Here is a 20,183-nt window from a genome sequence, read left to right on the forward strand (position 1 = left end):
TAAGAATTTGTTCAGTGAGACCATGTCTCTAAAAAGTAAGATGAGGGCCCTAAGAGGACACCTGACATCAGCCTCTGCCTTCCACACACATGTACGCACACATATACATGCATCTAATAGCACACCAAAATAGCTAGTGTATTTTAAGCAACTTTGTTGGCATTTAAATATTATGTTTTTTATAAAATTGCTAGATTAACACGTAATTAACTCATCATGCTCATGAAAAAATAATTGCTTTACCTAGAATGACTCTTTGTGAAGAATCTGAATAAAATATTGCAAGTGCACAAATGTGAAGAACATTTCCATAGCTATTTTTTTTTCATTTTGGTGTATTATATACCTAAAAAATACTATAATGTATTTTTACTTCTATACCTCATTTAACTAATTCCAAGGTCTTTAACCAGAGCACTGCTTCTTATGTAGAAACTACACCTGCTCCTCCTTGTCATTATTTTTTAAAGCCATCCTTAGATTTTAACACAACCCCGGCATTGTGGCACACACCGTTAGTCCCAGCACTTGGTTGGCAGAGGCAAGGGGATCTCTGAGTTTGAGACTAGGCTAGTCTACAAAATAAATTCCAAAAGCCAGGGCTGTTAACACAGAGAAACCATTTCTCTAAAAAATAAGTTTTAACACCATATAGTTTTTATTTTTAAAGATTTTTTTTAAATGTAGAATTGTATATGTTTGTGCATGCTGCATGTGTGCAGGTACCTGAGTAAGCTGGGAGAGGATTCTGGATACACTGGAGCTGTAGTTAAAGGTAGCTGTGACCCACCTGATTTGACCACTGCATCCTGAACTTGGGTCCTATGGGTTGAAACAAGCACTCCTTGTTGTTCTTGTTGTTTTGAGGTCTGGATCCCACTGCTTCCTAGCCCTTCGAAGGATTTAAGACTCTGTGTGGTGGCGCACACCTTTAATCCCAGCATGTGGCAGAGGCAGGCAGATCATGTTCTATAAAAGCTAGTTCCAGGACAGGCTCCAAAGCTACAGAGAAACCCTGTCCCCCCAAGAAACAAACAAAAAACAAAAGAATATTTGGAGGGTAATATGACCAGAATGCAGTTAAGATTCTGATTCACATGATCCACATGTGCCTTCTGTAATTTCTCTTCAGTCAATGTCAATTCTCTTTCAGCTTCAGCTGATAATTCCCTGGTACTATTTAAGTTTTTGTCACCATCTAAAGTTTTGTTTAAATGAACTATTTGATCATGTTTTATCCCAGTAGTGGGTCACACCTTAGAAATGTCTCCTAGCAATCCTTAGAAGTCATCAAGAGTTTTGCAATTGATCTCTTCGAATTTGTACTTTTTGTGTTCTAATTTTCTGTAAACTTATTGTATAACCTAGATAATTAATAGAATCTTCTTAGTATTTTTTCAGGAGCAATTTGTACTCACCAACGAGGCAAAACTTTCTTTACTTGTTTGAGCATTCTTTCTAAAGTATCTACATTTTAATTAGATAGCAAAATGTTGTCCATGTAATGATAAAGTATAGATTCAGAAAATCGCATATATATCATTTCCAATGGCTGACTCACAAAATATTGTCACAGGGTGGGGCTATTTAACATTGTCTATCAGAGAACCTTCCATTGATATCTTTTTGAAGGCTGAGAATTATTTTTTCAACATTTTGCATACATTTATTCACATCGTTAAATTAATTTTAATTACATTTAACAAGTCATGTTTGTAATATTTATTTTTGGCATACCATCAATCTTTTTCTGAGGGCAAAGTTAAATATGGTTTGTACTTGCTGCCCTCTAGTGAACTGCTTCAGGGTTTGTTTATAACTCTCACCTTGTTAGACCATTACAGGTAATCCAAAGTTCTGTTTTTTTTTTTTTTTTTTTTTGTCCATTCAAAAATTTACACTTCGTCTCCTCCTTAAGAGAGGGCAGGGTATCCTGCCCTGTGGGAAGTCCAAGGTCCTCCCCCTTCCATCCAGGCCTAGGAAGGTATACATCCCAAAAAGCCAGCACATGCAGTAGAAACAGGTCCCAGTGCTATTATCGATGGCTTCACAGTCCGCCCCCATTGGCAGCCACATTCAGAGAGTCCGGTTTGCTCACATAGTTGTTCAGTCCTAGTCCAGCTGGATTTGGTGAGCTCCCATTAGATCATTAGAATTATTATAAATAGACACTGTTAAGGTAAATTTTTCTCTGTCCTTTTCTTGTAAAGGTATAGTAAAGAAACAGTCTTTTAAATCAATAACTGTAAGAGGCCATCCTTTACGCAATAGGGAAGGCAAAGGAATTCCAGATTGTAGAGGGCCCATTGGTTGAATCACCTTATTTATTTAGATTTGTTACCAGTCTCCATTTTCCAGATTTCTTTCCAACAGCAAATACAGGAGGATTCCAAGAGCTGGTTGATTCGTCAGTATGCTGCTGAGCATGTAGTTGCTCTTGTACCAACTGTTCTAAGGCTTTTTTGAGGCAGATTGTTCGCAGTCCTGTACACCTTGAGTTGTCTCCAGTCCACTTCACATCCTGTTTGTCCTGGACTTTAATCTTCACATATGTCCAGCAAGCACTGTACGAACTGAGCATCTCCCCAGCCCTGTTTTTTGGTCTTAATTTTTATTCCCCTTTATCCCCTGCCCCTTCCCATGTTTAGGGTGGAGTATGTGTGCCATAACTGCATGTGGAGGTCTTCTTTTTCTAGCACATAGGTTCTAGTCCTTGTACTCAGCTGTTGGCAGATGCCTTTAGCTACTTACAGGTCCCATGTTTGTTTGTTTTTTAAGTCAAGATCTTAACTACATAGCTTTGGCTGGCCTGGTATTCACTATGTCTTCCTGTTACTGGCTCCTGCTCCTGGGATTACAGGTCTGTACCACCATGTTCAGCTTTTATCATTTTTCTAAAATTCATTGTGTAATGTAGTTGCAGTATGCTGTTTTTATTTTAGCCACAATGCAGTTTTCTAGTCTAAGAATCCATCACTTGTCACATTTTTTTCTGGTCATGTAGTTTTATCCTATTTCCTGTTTATGTATAAGTAGGCTCAGATACTTTTGTGTGAATCTTCAATCTGTCATCTTTGAAATCAGCCTTGTTTGCTGCCTGGATACTATCAGTCATTACTACTTCCCCCTGACATAAGTTTACCACTGTAGATATCAAAGGCAGTAATTAAAACCACTTTATTCTTTAATTTATTACATTTTATAAATTAAATTTATTTATTGTGTAAACATATGTGCTATGACATGAGTATAAATGCCAGAGGACAATTTGTGGGAGTCATCTCACTGGCCTTACTTTATAATTTAAATATGTAAAATTAGCTGGGCGGTAGTGCTGCACACCTTTAATCCCAGCACTCAGGAGGCAGAGACAGAACTGTGGGTGGGAATTTGAGTGTGATATGGAAAATAAATCTAGCAAAAATGTATGTGGTTAGAGGAGAAAGGTTGGAATCAGAGTGCATACCAAGCAAGACTCTTGGAGTAAGGCTGACTAAATGACTGAGGGAGAAATGGTTCTTGCCACCAAACCTGAGGACATGAGTTTGATCCTTGGAACCCATATGATAGAATGAGAGAACCAGCTTCAGTTATCTTCTGTACCTGTGAGTCAATTGTGACCAAATGGTTATAAGCAGGTGTGCTTGGATGTCCATAAAGCATCATTAATGTATCCCTTTTCATTTTCATCAGTTTATAAGACAAAGTAATAGCTGACATTAAAGCAACGACTTTGAACAATAAAATAGAAATCCTGTGTTGTTGATAACATGGTTGAAAGTGCATTCATTCTTTCTCTCTGTCTCTCCCTCCCTTTTTCTTTTCTTTTCTCCTCTCTTCTTCCTCTTCTCTTTCTCTCTTTTCCTCTCTTCTCTCTCTCTCTTTTTTTTTTCTGATACAGGGTTTCTCTTTGTAGCCCCGGCTGTCCTGGTACTTTGGCCTTGAATTCAGAGACCTGCCTGCCTCTGCCTCCCGAGTCCTGGAATTAATGGAGTGTGTCACCACTGCCTGGCTATTTTATTTTTTAAAATAAAAATCATTTTGCAGCCAGGCAGTGGTGGCCCAAATCCCAGCACTCAGGAGGCAGAGGCAGACGGATCTCTGTGAGTTTGAGGCCAAACAAGTGTATAGAGTTAGTTCCTGGATAGCCTCCAAAACTACACAGGGAAGCCCTGTCTTGAAAAACCAAAACAAACAAAAAACTCATTTTGCAAACTTGATATGGTAGCGCATACTTGTAACTCTTTACTCAGGAACCTGAGTTAGGATTGCCAATTTGAATCCAGTGTAAGAATGTACTTATGCAGGGTTAGAGAGATGGCTCATAGGTTAAGGGCACTGGCTGCACTTACAAAGGTCATGAGTTCAATTCCCAGCAACCACATGGTGGCTGACAACCATCTGTAATAAGATCTGGTGCACTTTTCTGGCCTACAGGAACATATGCAGGCAGACCAAACTGTACACTTAATAAATAAATAAATAAATCTTTTTAAAAAATGTACTTATGGTTTGATAATCACCGTCATTGATCAGTGTCAGAATCTGTTTATTTTTTTTCTTTTTTTTAAATATTTATTTATTATGTACACAATATTCTGTCTGTGTGTATGCCTGCAGGCCAGAAGAGGACACCAAGACCTCATTACAGATGGTTGTGAGCCACCATGTGGTTACCGGGAATTGGACTCAGGACCTTTGGAAGAGCAGGCAATGCTCTTAACTGCTGAGCCATCTCTCCAGTCCCCAGAATCTGTTTAAATACATGATTAGTAGGCTCAAACACTAGCAGTTACAGAATAGGACTGTATGCTATGTGGTGTATTAGGTTTTATGTAAACTGAGACTCCTCGTTTATTTCCTGGCCTCCTAGACCCAAATAATCACACAGAAACATTAATTACAACACTGTTTGGCCTATTAGCTCAGGTTTCTTATTAACTAACTCTTATATCTTAACCCATTTCTATTAATCTATCGACATGAGGCTCTGACCTGCTCGTAAGGTTCTGTTATCTGTCTCTTTCAGTAGCTACTTCTGCTGCCTTCTTTATTCCTGTATTCCGTTTAGTTTTCCCTCCTACTTCTATTCTGCCCTGCCATAGGCTGAAGCAGCTTTTTATTAACCAATGGTAATAAAACATGTTCACAGCATACAGAGGGGAATCCCACTTTTTTTTTTTTTTATGAAGTACCATGATCAAAAACAACTTGCTGAGAAAAGAGTTTATTTGGCTTATGGGTTACAATCTATCAGGAGAAGCCAGTGCAGGAACTCAGTGGAGGGTCACTGCTTTAGTGAACCTGCTTTCTTTCTTTCTTTTTTTTTTAGACAGTGTTTCGCTATAGCTTTGGAACCTGTCCTGGAACTAGCTCTTGTAGACCAGGATGGGCTCAAACTCACAAAGATATGCCTGCCTCTGCCACCCAAGTACTGGGATTAAAGGCCTGCGCCGCCACCACTCACTCGGCCTGAGCTTGCTTTCTTATGCTGCCCCAGACCACCTGCCCAGAGCTGGCCTGCCCCAATCGTCTGGGCTTTCTCATATCTATCATTAATTAAGAAAATGCCCTACAGACTTGGACTACAGTCAGTCTGATGGAGACATTTTCTCAATTGAAATTTCTCTTTCCAAAAGACAACTCTAACTTGTTTAAGGTGACAAAAACCTAATTAGGACAACTTTGAATGTACTTTTTGTGCTTTAAGCTTTTCTGTATTTTATTTGCCTAAACAAGGGCAGAGACAGTGTGCCTCCATCCCAAAAAGACTAGCGTTTCCTCCAGGTGTATCACAGCAAGAATAAAAGTCTTAGGGTGGTTTATTATTTTATATCTGAACCACTTCCAGGTTTATACGTTTGTTGTGTGATATTTGCTTGGGAAATATGAATACACATGAATTTGACAGACCAAAGTAACAGTTCGCCAAAGTCTAGCTTATTAAATGAGTGAATTTATTGGTATTACTTTACAGGGGTATGGATGAGGATTTAACAGGTGTATGGACAACACAAAGACCTAAAACTTACCTCAGAATGGGTGACCTCACAAAAGCTGCATCCCTAGAACTTCCTGCATAAGTTTCAGGTAGCCTGGCTCTTCAGGAATCCTCTCCCAAGCTATGGTTCACTGTAGAGCTTAAAATGCCTTCTACAGTTATAAGAACTTTTTAGGACGTAGAAGTTTTGTTTACTTCTGAGTCTCTTTAAATTTTGTGTGCATGCACAAACATGCATATGCCGTATATAGATATGGAAATCAGAAGACAACTTTCAAGAGTCATTTCTCCCTTCTTTTGATCCCATTGGCTTCCAAGGATCAAACTCAAGTTATCAGGTGTAGTGGCAAGTGCTTTTACATTTACAAATGCCATCTCCTACCTAAGCCCTTTTTTTTTCCTTCCTAAATCTTAATGAACCTTTCTCCAAAATTAAATGCTTGAATTCTGATTTTTATACAGCATCATCTTGTATGCAATTCATGCACTTCATTCTGAGGAATTGTCAACATGGTTGACATAAAGATTCTCCTGTGTTTGGTTCCTTTCATTGCCTGCAGCATTAGAGGATTCTTTTCATTCTATTCCTTTGCCATCAAATTATTATAGAATGGATCTGGGAGTATAGGTTAGTGATAATAAAGTATATGCCTGCCATGTGCTAGACCCTGGGTTCAGTTTCCAGCAGCACTATCCAAATGAAGTTGTATAGTGTAATACACTAATGTGCTTGTCTATTATCCTCCCATAATAAAGCATAACCTTCAGTCAGGCAGTGGTGGCATATGCCTTGAATCCCAGCCCTCAAGAGGCAGAGGAAGGCAAATCTGAGTTCAAGGCCAGGTTGGTCTATAGACTTCCAGCCTCTAATTATTACGAGTGTGGTGCTTGACACAGTCCTTCAATGGAACTGAACACAATATTGAACCTGAGTCAGAAAATCCAAATACAGCCAGGTGGTTGTGGTGCACGCCTTTAATCCCATCACTCAGGAGGCAAAGGTAGGCGGATCTCTATGAGTTTGAGGCCAGCCTGGTCTACAGAGTGAGTTTCAGGACTGGCTACATAGCTACTGAGAAACCCTGTCTTAAAAAAAAAAAAGAAAATCCAGATACATAGATCCTTCTTCATATTCTTTAAAGTTTTCCATTTCACGAATTCTTTTTTATAATATTTTATTGAAAAGTTTCAACTTTATAATCATTTATTATCTTAGAAATTTTGATAGTTTTCATACCAAAAGGATACCTTATCTAAACCGTTTTCTTAAACACTGGAGATTGAACCCAGGGCCTTGCACATGCTAGGCAAGTTCTTCACACCACTGAACCATATACCCAAGCCCTTCTCTTAACAAATACCTTTTAGACTGTAGGAGATAGCTCAGTTGGTAAGATGCTTTCCATAAACACATGAGGACCTGAGGCAGGTTGATCCTGTGTGTTCAAGGCAAGTCTGTTTTATATAACTGAGTGTCCAGCCAGTGAGGACTGTCTAGTGAGACTTCTGCCTGAAAAACAAGCAAAAAGATACATAATTAAACACGTTTCAAGCTTTTTTTTTCTTAATGAAATACCTTTAGTGAAGGAACTTTATCTACCTGCTAGATTGAATTTGTGTCAAACCTTTGGTTTGTCGTTGTTTTGTGTGGTTGAAGGGATTCTGTCTTGCTAGGTGTCTGTCTTGGCTAGGTGAGAGACGGCTCACTGTGTAAAGGCACTTACTGGCAACCATTATGACCTGAATTTGATCTCTGGAACCCATATGGTCGGAAGAATGAGCCAACTCCCAAAGTATCCCTCTGACCTCCCCATGGAAACTGTGGTACATGTGCGCTCATATGTAGGTGTATACACAAATATATAAATACACAGATAAATAACTAAGTAAGTTTTTGAAGGAGCTGTGGGCCAGCCAGATGGTGGTGGAGCATTTCTTGCCTCTTGTGACAGGCTCTTACTATGTCATACAGGCTGGCCTTGAACTCATGATCCTCCTACCTCAGCCTTCTGAATGCTGGTATTACAGGTACGTGTCCTCATACTTTGCTTGTTTGTAATATTATACACACACATACACCTGAGTGCGCCCATGCGGTCACATTGTGTAGCTCTACTTTGACTGCACCTTGCTTTGTAGACCAATCTGGCTTCAACTCTTAGAGATCCACCTGCCCTCTAAGTGCTAGGATTAAAAATGTGTTCCCCTTGCTCTTGTCTAATTTTGGCCTTTGGGAATTGTTGACAGATGTTCCTGTCCCTCCCAATCCTGTACCCAGTCAGTCCCAAAGAAACACACAGAGGTCTACATTAATTAAAACTAATTGGCCTGGTAGCTCAGGCTTCTTTTTTTTTTTTTTTTTTTTTTTTTTTTTTTTTTTTTTAAATATTTTATTTATTTATTTATTATGTATACAGTGTTCTGTCTGTGTGTATGCCTGCAGGCCAGAAGAGGGCACCAGACCCCATTACAGATGGTTGTGAGCCACCATGTGGTTGCTGGGAATTGAACTCAGGACCTTTGGAAGAGCAGGCAATGCTCTTAACCACTGAGCCATCTCTCCAGCCCCCCTCAGGCTTCTTTTTAACTCTTATATTATACGTTATAATATATAACTTATATTAGCTTATAATTCTTGTCCGTGTTAGCCAAGTACCATGGTACCTTTTTATCAGTGAGTCAGTCTCATCTTGCTTCCTCTGTGTCAGGATGATGACTGCAGCTGGAATCTTTCCTCTTCCCAGAATTCTCCATTTCTTGTAGCCCTGCCTCTACTTCCTGCCTGGGTGCCCTACCTGTTCTTCCTGCCTGGCTACTGGCCAATCAGCGTTTTATTAAAACAGTGCAATTGATAAATCTTTACAGGGTACAAGATCATTGGCCCACAGTAGGAAATAATTACTTTAATAAAATATTTGATTGTTTTATAAATGCATAATCCTTGCATTGCTTTCGTGGAACATGGATGAGGGAGTCACAGAATGGACTTGACTACTAGATCCAAAAGAGGTCTATAAAAGTATACTTTTATTCTCAATAAGATGTCATATATTTGTTTTGCAGTGCTGGAAATTGAACCTAACCTTGCTTTTGTAAGGCGGACAATCTACCACTGAGCTGTATATGCCCTCAACTCCAATATGTCTGTTTTAAAAAACTTTTATAGGAACTAGGCCTATAACTCATACATTTACTCATAGCACTAACAAAAGGAGGTAAAGATAGAAGGATCAGAAGTTCAAGACGAGCCTGGGATACTTGAGAACCAATAAATAAATAGCTATTATTTTACTTTTGTGGTGCTTCAATGTAACAACCACTTGATAGCAACTATTTACTTCACAGCAAATCACCTAAAGTAATTGTAGAAACTTGAAGAGCAGAACAATCACTTTGAGAGAGCTAGTTTGGGGGGAACAACAATGCTTCAAGAAACAAAAGTCTGATGAGTATAGTAGTGCATGCCTGTAATCATAGCTCTCAGGAATCTGAGTCAAGATGATCCTAAGTTTGAGGCTAACATGATTATATAATGAAACTCTTATCTTTAAACTACATCAGCAACAAGGGGCTAGAGAAGTGACTCACCAGTTAAGAGTATATGCTATTCTTGCAGGAGATCCGAATTTAGTTCCTGCCACTCAGACATGAGATGGCTGACAACTACTTATAACTGCAGTTCCAGGGGGACTAGCCTCTAGCCTCCTTGAGTCTTAGCACTCACATATACAGACATACACAATGAAAATCTTAAAAGAAGAGTAGCAGCAAAAGAATCAAGCCTTTTATATCAGTCTCAGTAACCTTGTCCATTGCCTGTGAATTTCTTTAATTTTTATCTTACTTATCTTCTCATCAGAAACGACCTCATTGGTCTAACAAGTGTCATGAAGCAATTGGCACTAAGTTTAAAGTTAAGAAAGCCTAGTTAAAAGGAAAATCTAACTCTCAGACTATATATATTGCTGACTAGCTCTGTAATCTTGGATAGGCTGTTCCATGTGAATAGGTTTTACTTATAATCTACTCAGGAGAATCAGGTGAAGTTGAGATGATAGTTGTGAAGATAGTTGTGCCTTTGTAATGAGTGATCTGTAAATAAAGGTTACTATTTCTGGTCAACAGTGGTAATCCTCAGCCGTCAGTGACCTCATTGTCTCATTCTGTATTTGTAAAAAGAAAAGTCAGTGAAGGGGTTGTGATTTTTTTTCAGTGAGTTACAATCACAAAGCTTACATATTTTCTTTTACTTATGAACTTTTTTCTTGCTCTGTGTACTTCAATGTTTAATGGAAAGGTCTTTTATGGTACATACCAATCATCTCAGTATCAAGTATAATTGTGTCTAAGCCTATATTGGCAGTGGTTTGTACTTCCCAGTACCTTAGGAATTCTTGAGGTTTGGTTACTAGAAAGAAAGTGGGGGCATATCTAGAGTCTGAACTCTAATACAAGTCCTCACAGGTGAACTGTCTCTAAGAGCAGTTAGTGAAAAAGAAAATGGACATAGATGCTTGTATTCAGTAGCTGTCAGACGGGTTCACTTCAGTATCAGTGCGGTAGAGAGTGAGTTGTTGCTTTGCCATTCTCAGACATAAGTTTGTATGCCTTTTTTGCAGCTTCTCATTAAAACTCTTTGAAATATCTACATGTGATTTTGCCAAGTTAGGGTGTAATGGCTGGTTTTATGTGTCAGCTTGATACAAGATAGAGTCATCAGAGAGGAAGGAACCTCAATTGAAGTAATGCCTCCATGAGACCCAGCTCTAAGGCATTTTTTCAATTAATGATCAGTGGAGGAGGGCCCAGCCCACGGTGGGTGGTGCCATCCCTGGGCTGGCGGTCCTGGGTTCTATAAGAAAATATACTAGCAACCCAAGAAACAGCACCTCTCCATGGCCTCTGCATCTGCTTCTACCTCCAGGATCCTGCCCTATTTGAGTTCCTGTCCCGAGTTCTTCCAGTGGTGAACAGTATGGAAGTGTGAGCTGAATAAACCCTTTCTTGCCCCAACTTGCTTTATGGTCATGGTGTTTCATCACAGCAATAGCAACCCTAAATAAGACAGGGGACTTTGGTCTTGAGGGGGTTTTAGTGGTTTTCAGTCTAATATAAACTTTAGCACTGTAGAAAAGTTATGTATTGGATTTTAGTTTTAAATACATGACACTTTTTTAGGAGCCAGGCTACCATGTTTAATTGGGATACTGACCTTTGCTTTTTTAGCTTAGTGAGCTTTAACATAATAAATTTCTTTAATATATGAAAATGGTAGAGAGTACACAACTAAGAGTAGACAGCCACTAAAAATTATTGTGTTATTCGATTAGTTTACTGATCCATCTCCCTGAGAGACACTGGCAGATTTCTGGAAAAGGGCTGACAGGATTGGGGAAAGATGTGTTGAATAGATGTCACACATATACTTTATAGTCGAACTACCCATGTTTGATGATACCTGGATAATCAAGCCATAGATAACCCTAATTGTTTTTGTTTAGGTTTTTCTTATGACTGCTCTTAGTAGAATAATTGACTGCTCATAAATAAAACTATTAAAACCACTTCATAATCTTTAGCAGTTTCATTGTAGATTAAATATAAAGGCTATAGGAGATGATAAGGAATCATTGCTTTTAAGCTTTGATGGTTGGCACATGACTTTAATTCCAGCCCTGGGAAAGTAGAGACCTGAAAACTTCTGGAAGTTTAGGCAAAATGAAAACTAAGTTGGGTAATAGTAAATGTCTTTATTCCCAGCACTCAGAAGACAGGTAAGATGACTTCTCAGTTCCTGGCCAGCTAGAACTAAACAGTAAGACCATGTCTCCAAGAAGAGAAAAGAGAAACCACTTTTGAAATACATGAGATAAGCTCAAAGTTGGCATACCTATGAGGACCCGTGACTAGCGCAGGCTAAGAGTTCATTCCTGTAATAAAGTTATCCACTGAAGATGCTGTCACAGCTTATTTGTCTTTTGGGAATTATAAATTATTCCTTGATTTATAAATTCCTAAATCTGATACCTCCAAGTGGTGAGTTCAGAATATACAAATCCACAGTAGTGCTTTGTCTGATGACTATTGTTCACTGTTTAAATGGCAAACCTCATGTTTTGGTTTCTGTGTATATAGATGTGTACTCTGAAAGCAATACCTTTCTCAAGGGGCACTGTATGTCAAGCATTCTGGGCTTCTGGGAATGATTCTGTTTAATGCTCTGTCTGTGCAACAAGAACTTACTAAGGTGTATTAGCTACATGTTTGGTGCTGATAACAGCCAGCAAGGTGTTTAATGTGGACTCTTAAGAGCTGGACTAGCAATTGTTACCAGAGATAGATTCTGGCTGGGAGTAGTGAGATAATCTTTAGTTCCAACACTGGAGAGGCAGAGTCTGGTAGATCTCTGAGTTTAAGGCCAACGTGGGTCTAACCAAGACTGATTAGAGAGACCCTATCTTTTAAAGTTTAGTCTCCAAGAAGACTGAAATGGGTTATAAAATGTTCTTCTTGACAAACTAGGTGAGATTTGACTCCATCTAGTTTCACCTGATACAAGTACTTTTTTGAGAATTTAGTGTTCTAAGTAATCAACATTTATTAAGCCCTCACTTTTTAATCCATAATAAACTTTTTTTTTGTTGTTGTTGTTGTTTTTTTTTTTCCGAGACAGGGTTTCTCTGTGGTTTTGGAGCCTGTCCTGGAACTAGCTCTTGTAGACCAGGCTGGTCTCAAACTCACAGAGATCCGCCTGCCTCTGCCTCCCAAGTGCTGGGATTAAAAGCGTGCGCCACCACCACCCGGCTCCATAATAAACTTTTTACATGAGCCAGTTAACATAATCTTTACAATTATCCTGTGAGTTAAAAATTGTTAATACCTGGCCAGGCAGTGCTGTTACATGCTCTTAATCCTGACAGACGCAGAGGCAAGCAGATCTTTTGAGTTTGAGGCCACCCTAGCCTGGTCTTTAGAGTTCCAGGGACAGCCAGGGGTATACAGTGAAATTCTATCTTGAAAAAAAAACAAACAGAAAGTTAATCCCACTTTACAGATGAGAAAACTGAAAAAGGCATTGGTCTTTCTGAAGGAGTAGAGGCAAGATTCAAATGTAAGAGAACCTACTCCAGAATCCACCCGAAGAGGGCACCAGATCTCATGACATGTGGAAGATGTCTGAGCCATCTCTCCAGCCAGCCCTCCCTCCCTCCCTCCCTTCCTTCCTCCCTCTCTTCTCCCCCCCCCCCCCCCCCCCCGTCTCTGTCTCTGTCTGCTTTTTTCTAGGCAGGGTTTCTCTGTGTAGCCCTGGCCATCCTGGAACTTGCTCTGTAGACCAGCAGGCCTCTGCCTCCTGGGTGCTAGGAAGAGACAGAGTAAAGCAAGGCATAGTATGGTAGCACAGGCCTTTAATCCCAGAGGCAGGCAGATCTTTGTGAGTTCGAGGCCAGCCAGAGAGAGAGAGAGAGAATGAGAATAAATTAGTGGGTAGTGTGCCTTAGCGTGCATGTAGAAGTCAAAGGACAACTTGTAGGAATCGATCCTCTCCTACCATATGGGTCCTATGTATTGGACTCAGTTTGTCAGGCATGATGGTAAGCATTTTATGTACTGAGCTGTAGTGCCAGCCTCTTTATGTTTTTATTTGTTTGTTATTATTTATGTATTAATCTTCTGGATGGGACAAGGTCTTAACTATGTAGCCTTGGCTGGCCTAGAACTGTTCTGTAGACCATACTGACTTGAACTAATAATCCTCCTGCCTCCCTTGAGATGCACTGTCTTCTGGTTTGGAAAGGTATTACATTTACCAATTTTCCTGCATGAATAGAGCATAACAGAGAAGTTTGACCCTGACTCTCCCTGCATACAGATCTCTTTCCTGATTGACTCCTGAGGGTAAATTACCTGTTCCTAATACCAACCACAAATTGGTGAATAAATGAGCCAAGAGGCCCTTATCTATAACCTAAATGAATCTTATGCTGATATTCACCAGCTGGTCATCTAGCCTCTCTAAAAGTGGTTCCTTATCTGAAAAGTAAAAGTATTGCTTCATTGTGATCATCTAGGGGATTAAGCAATATAATAAACTTATCAGTTTGTGGCTCTGAATAAGTGCTTAGTAAATGTTAGCAATTTTTCTTAGTATTGTTCTTTAGCTTTCTAGAGCAATACTGAAAACAGTTTGTCAGAAACTACATTCTAAGACCCAGTTAGGTAGGCAGTTTTTCTTTGGTTTTATTTAACAAGACAATAATCTTATTCTATGTATTTCTCTTGACTCTTTTGGTGTGAAAAGCAGAGAGGTAAAGCATTATTTGACAGATGTATGGATTCAAGCAAGAAACTGAGGTCCAGTTACAAGGAAATGACTTGTATAATTCAGAGCCCTGTCTGAGGAGACACAGAGGACCCTAGAGGGCGGAGAATGAACACAGCGCAGGGGCTAGTTCCAGAGTCGCATCTTCGGTTAGTTCACTTACCAGTGTGGTTGAGGGTCCCTTCTCAGTAAGCAGAGACCCTTTCCCCCTTCTGCTCCAATATATCTTCCGGCGTGTGTTTATTAAAACTTTTTTAATGTGAAGTAGAGTTTGTGACTTGTCCAAAAATAGGCAAGGAAGCTCTATAGAGACTTGTTGAGACCTCTTGTCCCACCTGTTCCTGTGCCAGATTTTGCAGACTTATTTGCCAATTGTTGCTCCTCAAACTTAGGGTTGGCTCACTCTGTAGGCTCCAAATCTAAATGGTGATGCTGCCGCCGCCGCCACCGCCGCCACCACCACCACCACCACCACAGGTGTTGCTGCTATGGCTATTCACAGTTTGCTGCTTTAAGAATATAATCTGCTGTGAAACTTTGACCTTCCTCCTTTCTTTCTGTCTTTGGTGTTGTACTTCTTTCTCCTGGTTCTTTTGCTGTACAGCCAGTATTCCAAAGAAATGCTGTAGACATCAAAGTTATGAGCTTATTACCTCTCCAAGGAGATATGTTAGCCATAGAAAAGAAGGTAATTGAAAGAGAACCTTTGCCTCTTTGCTTAATAGTGTTTGGGAGCAAGGGATAGGTACTTGCTGGAACTCAGGAGAGTGTTCTACGAGACCTGGAGAAGTAACTGGGCATAGCCTGCCCAAGGAAAGTACCCCAGCCTGCTGGAGCCAAGACTGAAGACAAGTTTTACCTTCTCCCACCCATGTCCCTACTTTGCCACACTGTCCCAAATCTGTGGCTTAAAACAGCCATCTCACAAGTTTGTGGATATTCTTCTTGTAAAATGTTTCAGCTTGGAGACTGGAAAGGCCATCTGTGTCTTCCTGTCTCTGTTACTCTAAGGGTTTTAGGTAATGGCTTTTGTCTTTCTTTTTACAGGGAACTCTAATGATACATGATAAAGAGGTCACTCTTGAGTATGTACCAAGTCCAGATTTTTGGTACTGCAAACGAGTAAGTACTAAAAACTTTTGTTTTAGAATAATAAGCATTGCAAAGGTAATATTCTAGTTACCACCTAGCCAACTGTTTCCTTGCATTGCATTCAATAAAATGGTCATTAAATGAAAAGAAATTAGCATTCCACATCTCCATCTCTAGGTATGCTACCTGTGAAATTTTTAAGCTATACTTTTTATTGGAAGTGTTATTGCAATGAGTTAAAATGTAATTTCAGTTTCTATTGCTAATACTTTAAAATTAATTACAAGGTATGCGTGGTGGTGCACACCTTTAATCCCAGCAGCACTTGAGAGGCAGAGGTAGGCCTGTGAGTTTGAGGCCAGCCTGGTCTACATGAGCTAGTTCCAGGACAGGCTCCAAGCCACAGAGAAAAACCCTGTCTCGACAAACCCCAAAAAAAAAAAAAAAACAAACCAGATATGGCAGTTCTTTTAGTTTGCTTTTTTTGTTGTGGTAAAACACCTTGACCAAAAAACAATTTAGGGAGGAAAGGGTGTTTATGTGGTGGTATAAAAGATAATGACTCCCAAAGGAAATGAGACTATTATTAGGAGGTGTGGCGTAGGTATGGCCATGTTGGTAGAAGTGTGTCATTTTAGGGGTGGGCTTTAAGATCCATTCTATGCTCATGCTATGCCCAGTGTGGGACACAATTCACTTCCTGCTGCCTACAGATCAAGTTGTAGAACTCTTAGCTCCTTCTCCAGCCTCATGTCTGCCTGCATGCCAGCCACCGTGGTGATAATGAACTAAACCTCCGAACTGTAAGCTAGCCCCAGTTAAATGTTTTCCTTTATAAGAATTGCCATGGAGCCGGGCGATGGTGGTGCACACCTTTAATCCCAGCACTCTGGAGGCAGAGGCAGGCAGATCTCTGTGAGTTCAAGGCCACCCTGGTCTACAGAGCTAGTTCCAGGACAGGCTTCAAAGCAATAGAGAAACTGTCTTGAAAAAATTAAAAAAAAAAAAAGAGAGAGAGAGAGAGTTGGGGGGCTGGAGAGATGGCTCAGAGGTTAAGAGCACTGACTGTTCTTCCAAAGGTCCTGAGTTCAATCCCTAGCAACCATATGGTGGCTCACAACCATCTGTAATGGGGTCTTCTGGCCTGCAGACATACATGGAAGGAATGCTGTATACATAATAAATAAATAAATATTAAAAAAAGAGAGAGAGAGAGAATTGTCATGGTCATGGTGTCTCTTCACAGCAATAGAAGCCATAACTAAGACAATTTAATTTCATTTTACAGTTATAGTCTGCTGTGAAGGGATATCAGCAGAAATTTAAGGCAGGAAAAATTCAGGTAAAAGCTGAAGTGGAGGCCATGGAGGAGTGCTGTTACTAGCTTTCTTCCCATGTCTTACTCAGTTTGTTACGTTTGTTTTCCAAAGACAGGGTTTCTATGCATAACAACTCTGGCTATCCTGGAACTAACTGTAGACCAGGCTGGCCTCAAACTCAGAGATTTGCCTTTGCCTCCTGAGGTGGATTAAAGGAAGGCATGCACCATGATGCCTAGCTGGCAGGGAGTCTCCAGCAGTGTAAGAGAGGAAATAACACACAAGGGTGCATTTTTTATCTTTGCTTTAACTGTGAATAGCTGCTTGAGTTTCTTTCTGTCTTGACTTCTTGAAATGATGGACTGTAACATGGATTTGTAAACAAAATAAACACTTTTCTCCTCTATGTTGTTTTTTTGTCTGGGTGTTTGTCACAGCAACAGAAATAAAACCAAAGTAGAAGACTAAGGCAAGAAGATCATAAATTAACCCTGTCTCAAAAAGAATACATAATTCAGTGGCATATTAAATACCATAAAAATATTGTGCAACCATTAGTACCATCTAGTTCCAGAACTTCTCCTGCTCTCACTCCCCTAGCTGGAGCCAGAGATTGATAGTGACCAAACACAAAACTCAACCTTTGCTAAGCAAATGTTCTACTTTTTTTTTTTAAGATTTATTTTTATTATGCATAGTGTTCTGCCTGCATGTACATATGTATGCCAGAAGAGGGCACCAGATCTCATTACAAATAGTTGTGAGCCTCTATGTCCTTGCTGGGAATTGAACTCGGGAAGAGCAGCCAGTGTTCTTAACATCTGAGCCATCTCTCTAGCCCCTGGTTTTATTATTTTTTTCTTTTTAAAGACAGAGCCTTAATGGATTTGATAGTACTTGCCTTTAATTCCAGCACTTGGGAGACAAGGCAGGTACAGGCTGATCTCTGTGAGTTAGAGGCCAGCCTGGTCTTTGGTTGGTTGGTTGGTTGGTTGGTTGGTTGGTTGGTTGGTTGGTTTTTCAATATAATTTTTCTGTAATGTCCCTGGCTTCTATGATTAAAAGGACATGCAACCTCCACCGCCCAGCACTATTTACCCTTTCTTGATAAAGACCATCCTACTTAGTATATAGCAACATTTTATCCTTTAAATTTTTTTTGTTACACTGTGTGTGTATTTGGCCACCCACCTGCCTTGACACCATGGCAGAGGAGAAATTTTGGGAGTCAGTTCTTTTCTCTATATTGCTCCTGGAGATTGAACTCAGGTTGTCAGCCTTGGCAACAGGAGTCTTTACACATTTCACCATCTCACCAGCCCTCATATTTTATCATTTTTAAATTACTTTGTTTATTTTGTTTATGTTGACACAAGAATGCAATGTTGAAAGTGTGGTGGTCAGAAGACCATTTTCAGGCATTGGTTCTTGACCTCTCTCATATGGGCCTTGGGAATATAACTCAGATCCTTTGTTTTGTCAGCAAATGCCTTTACTTACTGGGCTATCCCATTGTTTTGATTTGTGTTTCCCTAAGACTAATGATTGACGTATCTTTTATGTAACCATTTGTATAGCTTTTTAAGAAAAATGTTAAATGAGTCTTTTGCCCTTTTTAGTTGATTTATTTGGTTTTCTGTTGCTGAACACATTTGTTGTCCAGTAAGATTTATGAAGACTTAACCCTGTGTTTTAGTCTAAAAGTTTTACTATCATACTTGAATGGTGGGTGAGAGTAGTTTGGGTGGTTGGTTTTAAGACAAGATCTCACTATGCACCTAGGGCTCTAAGGATTCTCTGCCTCTGCTTCCCAAGTACTGGGATTATCAGAGTGCACTACCACACCTGCATAGTTAGGTGTTTGATCTATTGAAGTGTTTTGATTGTATTTGTTTTATGGTGCTGGGGATCAAACCCAGGACCCTACCATAAAGTTACATCATCAGTCTCTGTTAATTCATTTGTTTTGTGTGCAAACTGGTGTTTGTTATATGGGATTTTCAGAATTTAACAGTACCATTTGAAGAAACTATTTCACCAGTTGAATCATCTTGACACTCTTACCAAAAATCAATACATCTACAAATTTAGAGTCTCTCATTTTAGTCTTTTGGTTTTTTTGAGACAGGGTTTCTCTGTAGCTTTGGAGCCTGTCCTGGGACTAGCTCTTGTAGACTACGCTGGCCTCGAACTCACAGAGATCCGCCTGCCTCTGCCTCCAGAGTGCTGGGATTAAAGGCGTGTGCCAGTACTGCTTGGCTCTCATTTTAGGCCTAATTTTCATGTTTATCCATAATGTCAGTACCCTGATTGTTGGGGCTTCTTATTTGTTTGTTTGGTTGGTTGGTTATTTTGTTGTTGTTGTTGTTTTGATTTTTGGTTGGTTGGTTTTTAGTTTTTCAAGATAGTACTCTGTGCAGCTCTGGCTGTCCTAGAATTCACTCTGCAGACCAGGCTGATCCAGAGCTCTGAGATCCAGCTACCTCTGCCTCCTGAGTGCTGGGATTAAAGATATACACCACCACATATGTGTGTTATTTTGATTTATTATAAAACTAGTAAGATTTATAAAGGAAGTGTGAGTTCTCTGTTCTTTTCAAGGTTGTTTTGGTTAGTCAACATCTTTAGCATTTCCATATAAATTTTAGGGTCTGTTTTCTATCTATGCAAAAGGGCCCTTGGTGGATATTGGGATGGTTTAGTGAGTAAAGAAGCTTGTTACAGGGACTGGAGAGGTGGCTCAGAGGTTAAGAGCATTGCTTGCTCTTCCAAAGGTCCTGAGTTCAATTCCAGAAACCACATGGTGGCTTACAACCATCTGTAATGAGGTCTGGTGCCCTCTTCTGGCCTGCAGGCATACACACAGAATATTGTATACATAATAAATAAATAAATAAATAAATACTTTTTTTAAAAAAAAAAGAAGCTTGTTGCACAGCACAAACTTGACAGCTGAGTTCAATCCCTAGAACCCAAGTAAAGTTAGAAAGAGAATTATCTTCAAAAATTTTCTGCTGACTTTCACGTGCATGCAATGACACGTGTCCTCACATTGTACATCATGGACCCACATACACATGATAATAATAAATCATTTTTAAAGGCCATTTTAACACTTTTGGAGTGTTATCTTCATATTATTGTAAGATTATGAATCCCTCTCCATTTATACTATCCATATTAATTTTAATATGGGTTTCTTTAAAAGGAAATATTTTCAACTTTATTTTCTAATAACCAGAAGAAAGAAATACTAATATCTGATATCAGATTTACAATTTTCGCCAAGACTGTTGCTTAAAAGAATGATCTGGTTATATGACAAGGTTTATATGACTCAGTTTACTTTCTTGGAAGGCTTTATACACTCTGTGCTTAGAACAATAGAGGTCTTGTCCCAGTGTATGCAGACTTTAGTGTGTTATAGATTGTTTTTTGTTTTGTTTGTTTG

At 39.5% G+C, this 20,183-nt stretch overlaps 1 protein-coding gene across 6 annotated transcripts in view; it reads left to right on the forward strand.

Annotated features, from left to right (window-relative positions):
- Positions 1-20,183, forward strand: part of Rbm6 (RNA binding motif protein 6) — a 122,171-nt gene that overhangs the window by 74,300 nt on the left and 27,688 nt on the right. For 5 of the 6 annotated variants that reach the window (XM_041676948.1, XM_041676950.1, XM_041676954.1 and 2 more), the window contains one exon: positions 15,369-15,443. In XM_041676948.1, the coding sequence (XP_041532882.1) occupies positions 15,369-15,443 (75 nt within the window). Of the gene's footprint in view, positions 1-14,446; positions 14,471-15,368; positions 15,444-20,183 lie in introns of those variants that run through there. The other variant, XM_041676952.1, reaches the window with a different exon arrangement.

Source organism: Microtus oregoni, unplaced genomic scaffold, assembly GCF_018167655.1.
Source record: "Microtus oregoni isolate MIOR12 unplaced genomic scaffold, Mior012 000028F_ref0000031, whole genome shotgun sequence".
NCBI classification, from domain to species: domain Eukaryota; kingdom Metazoa; phylum Chordata; class Mammalia; order Rodentia; family Cricetidae; genus Microtus; species Microtus oregoni.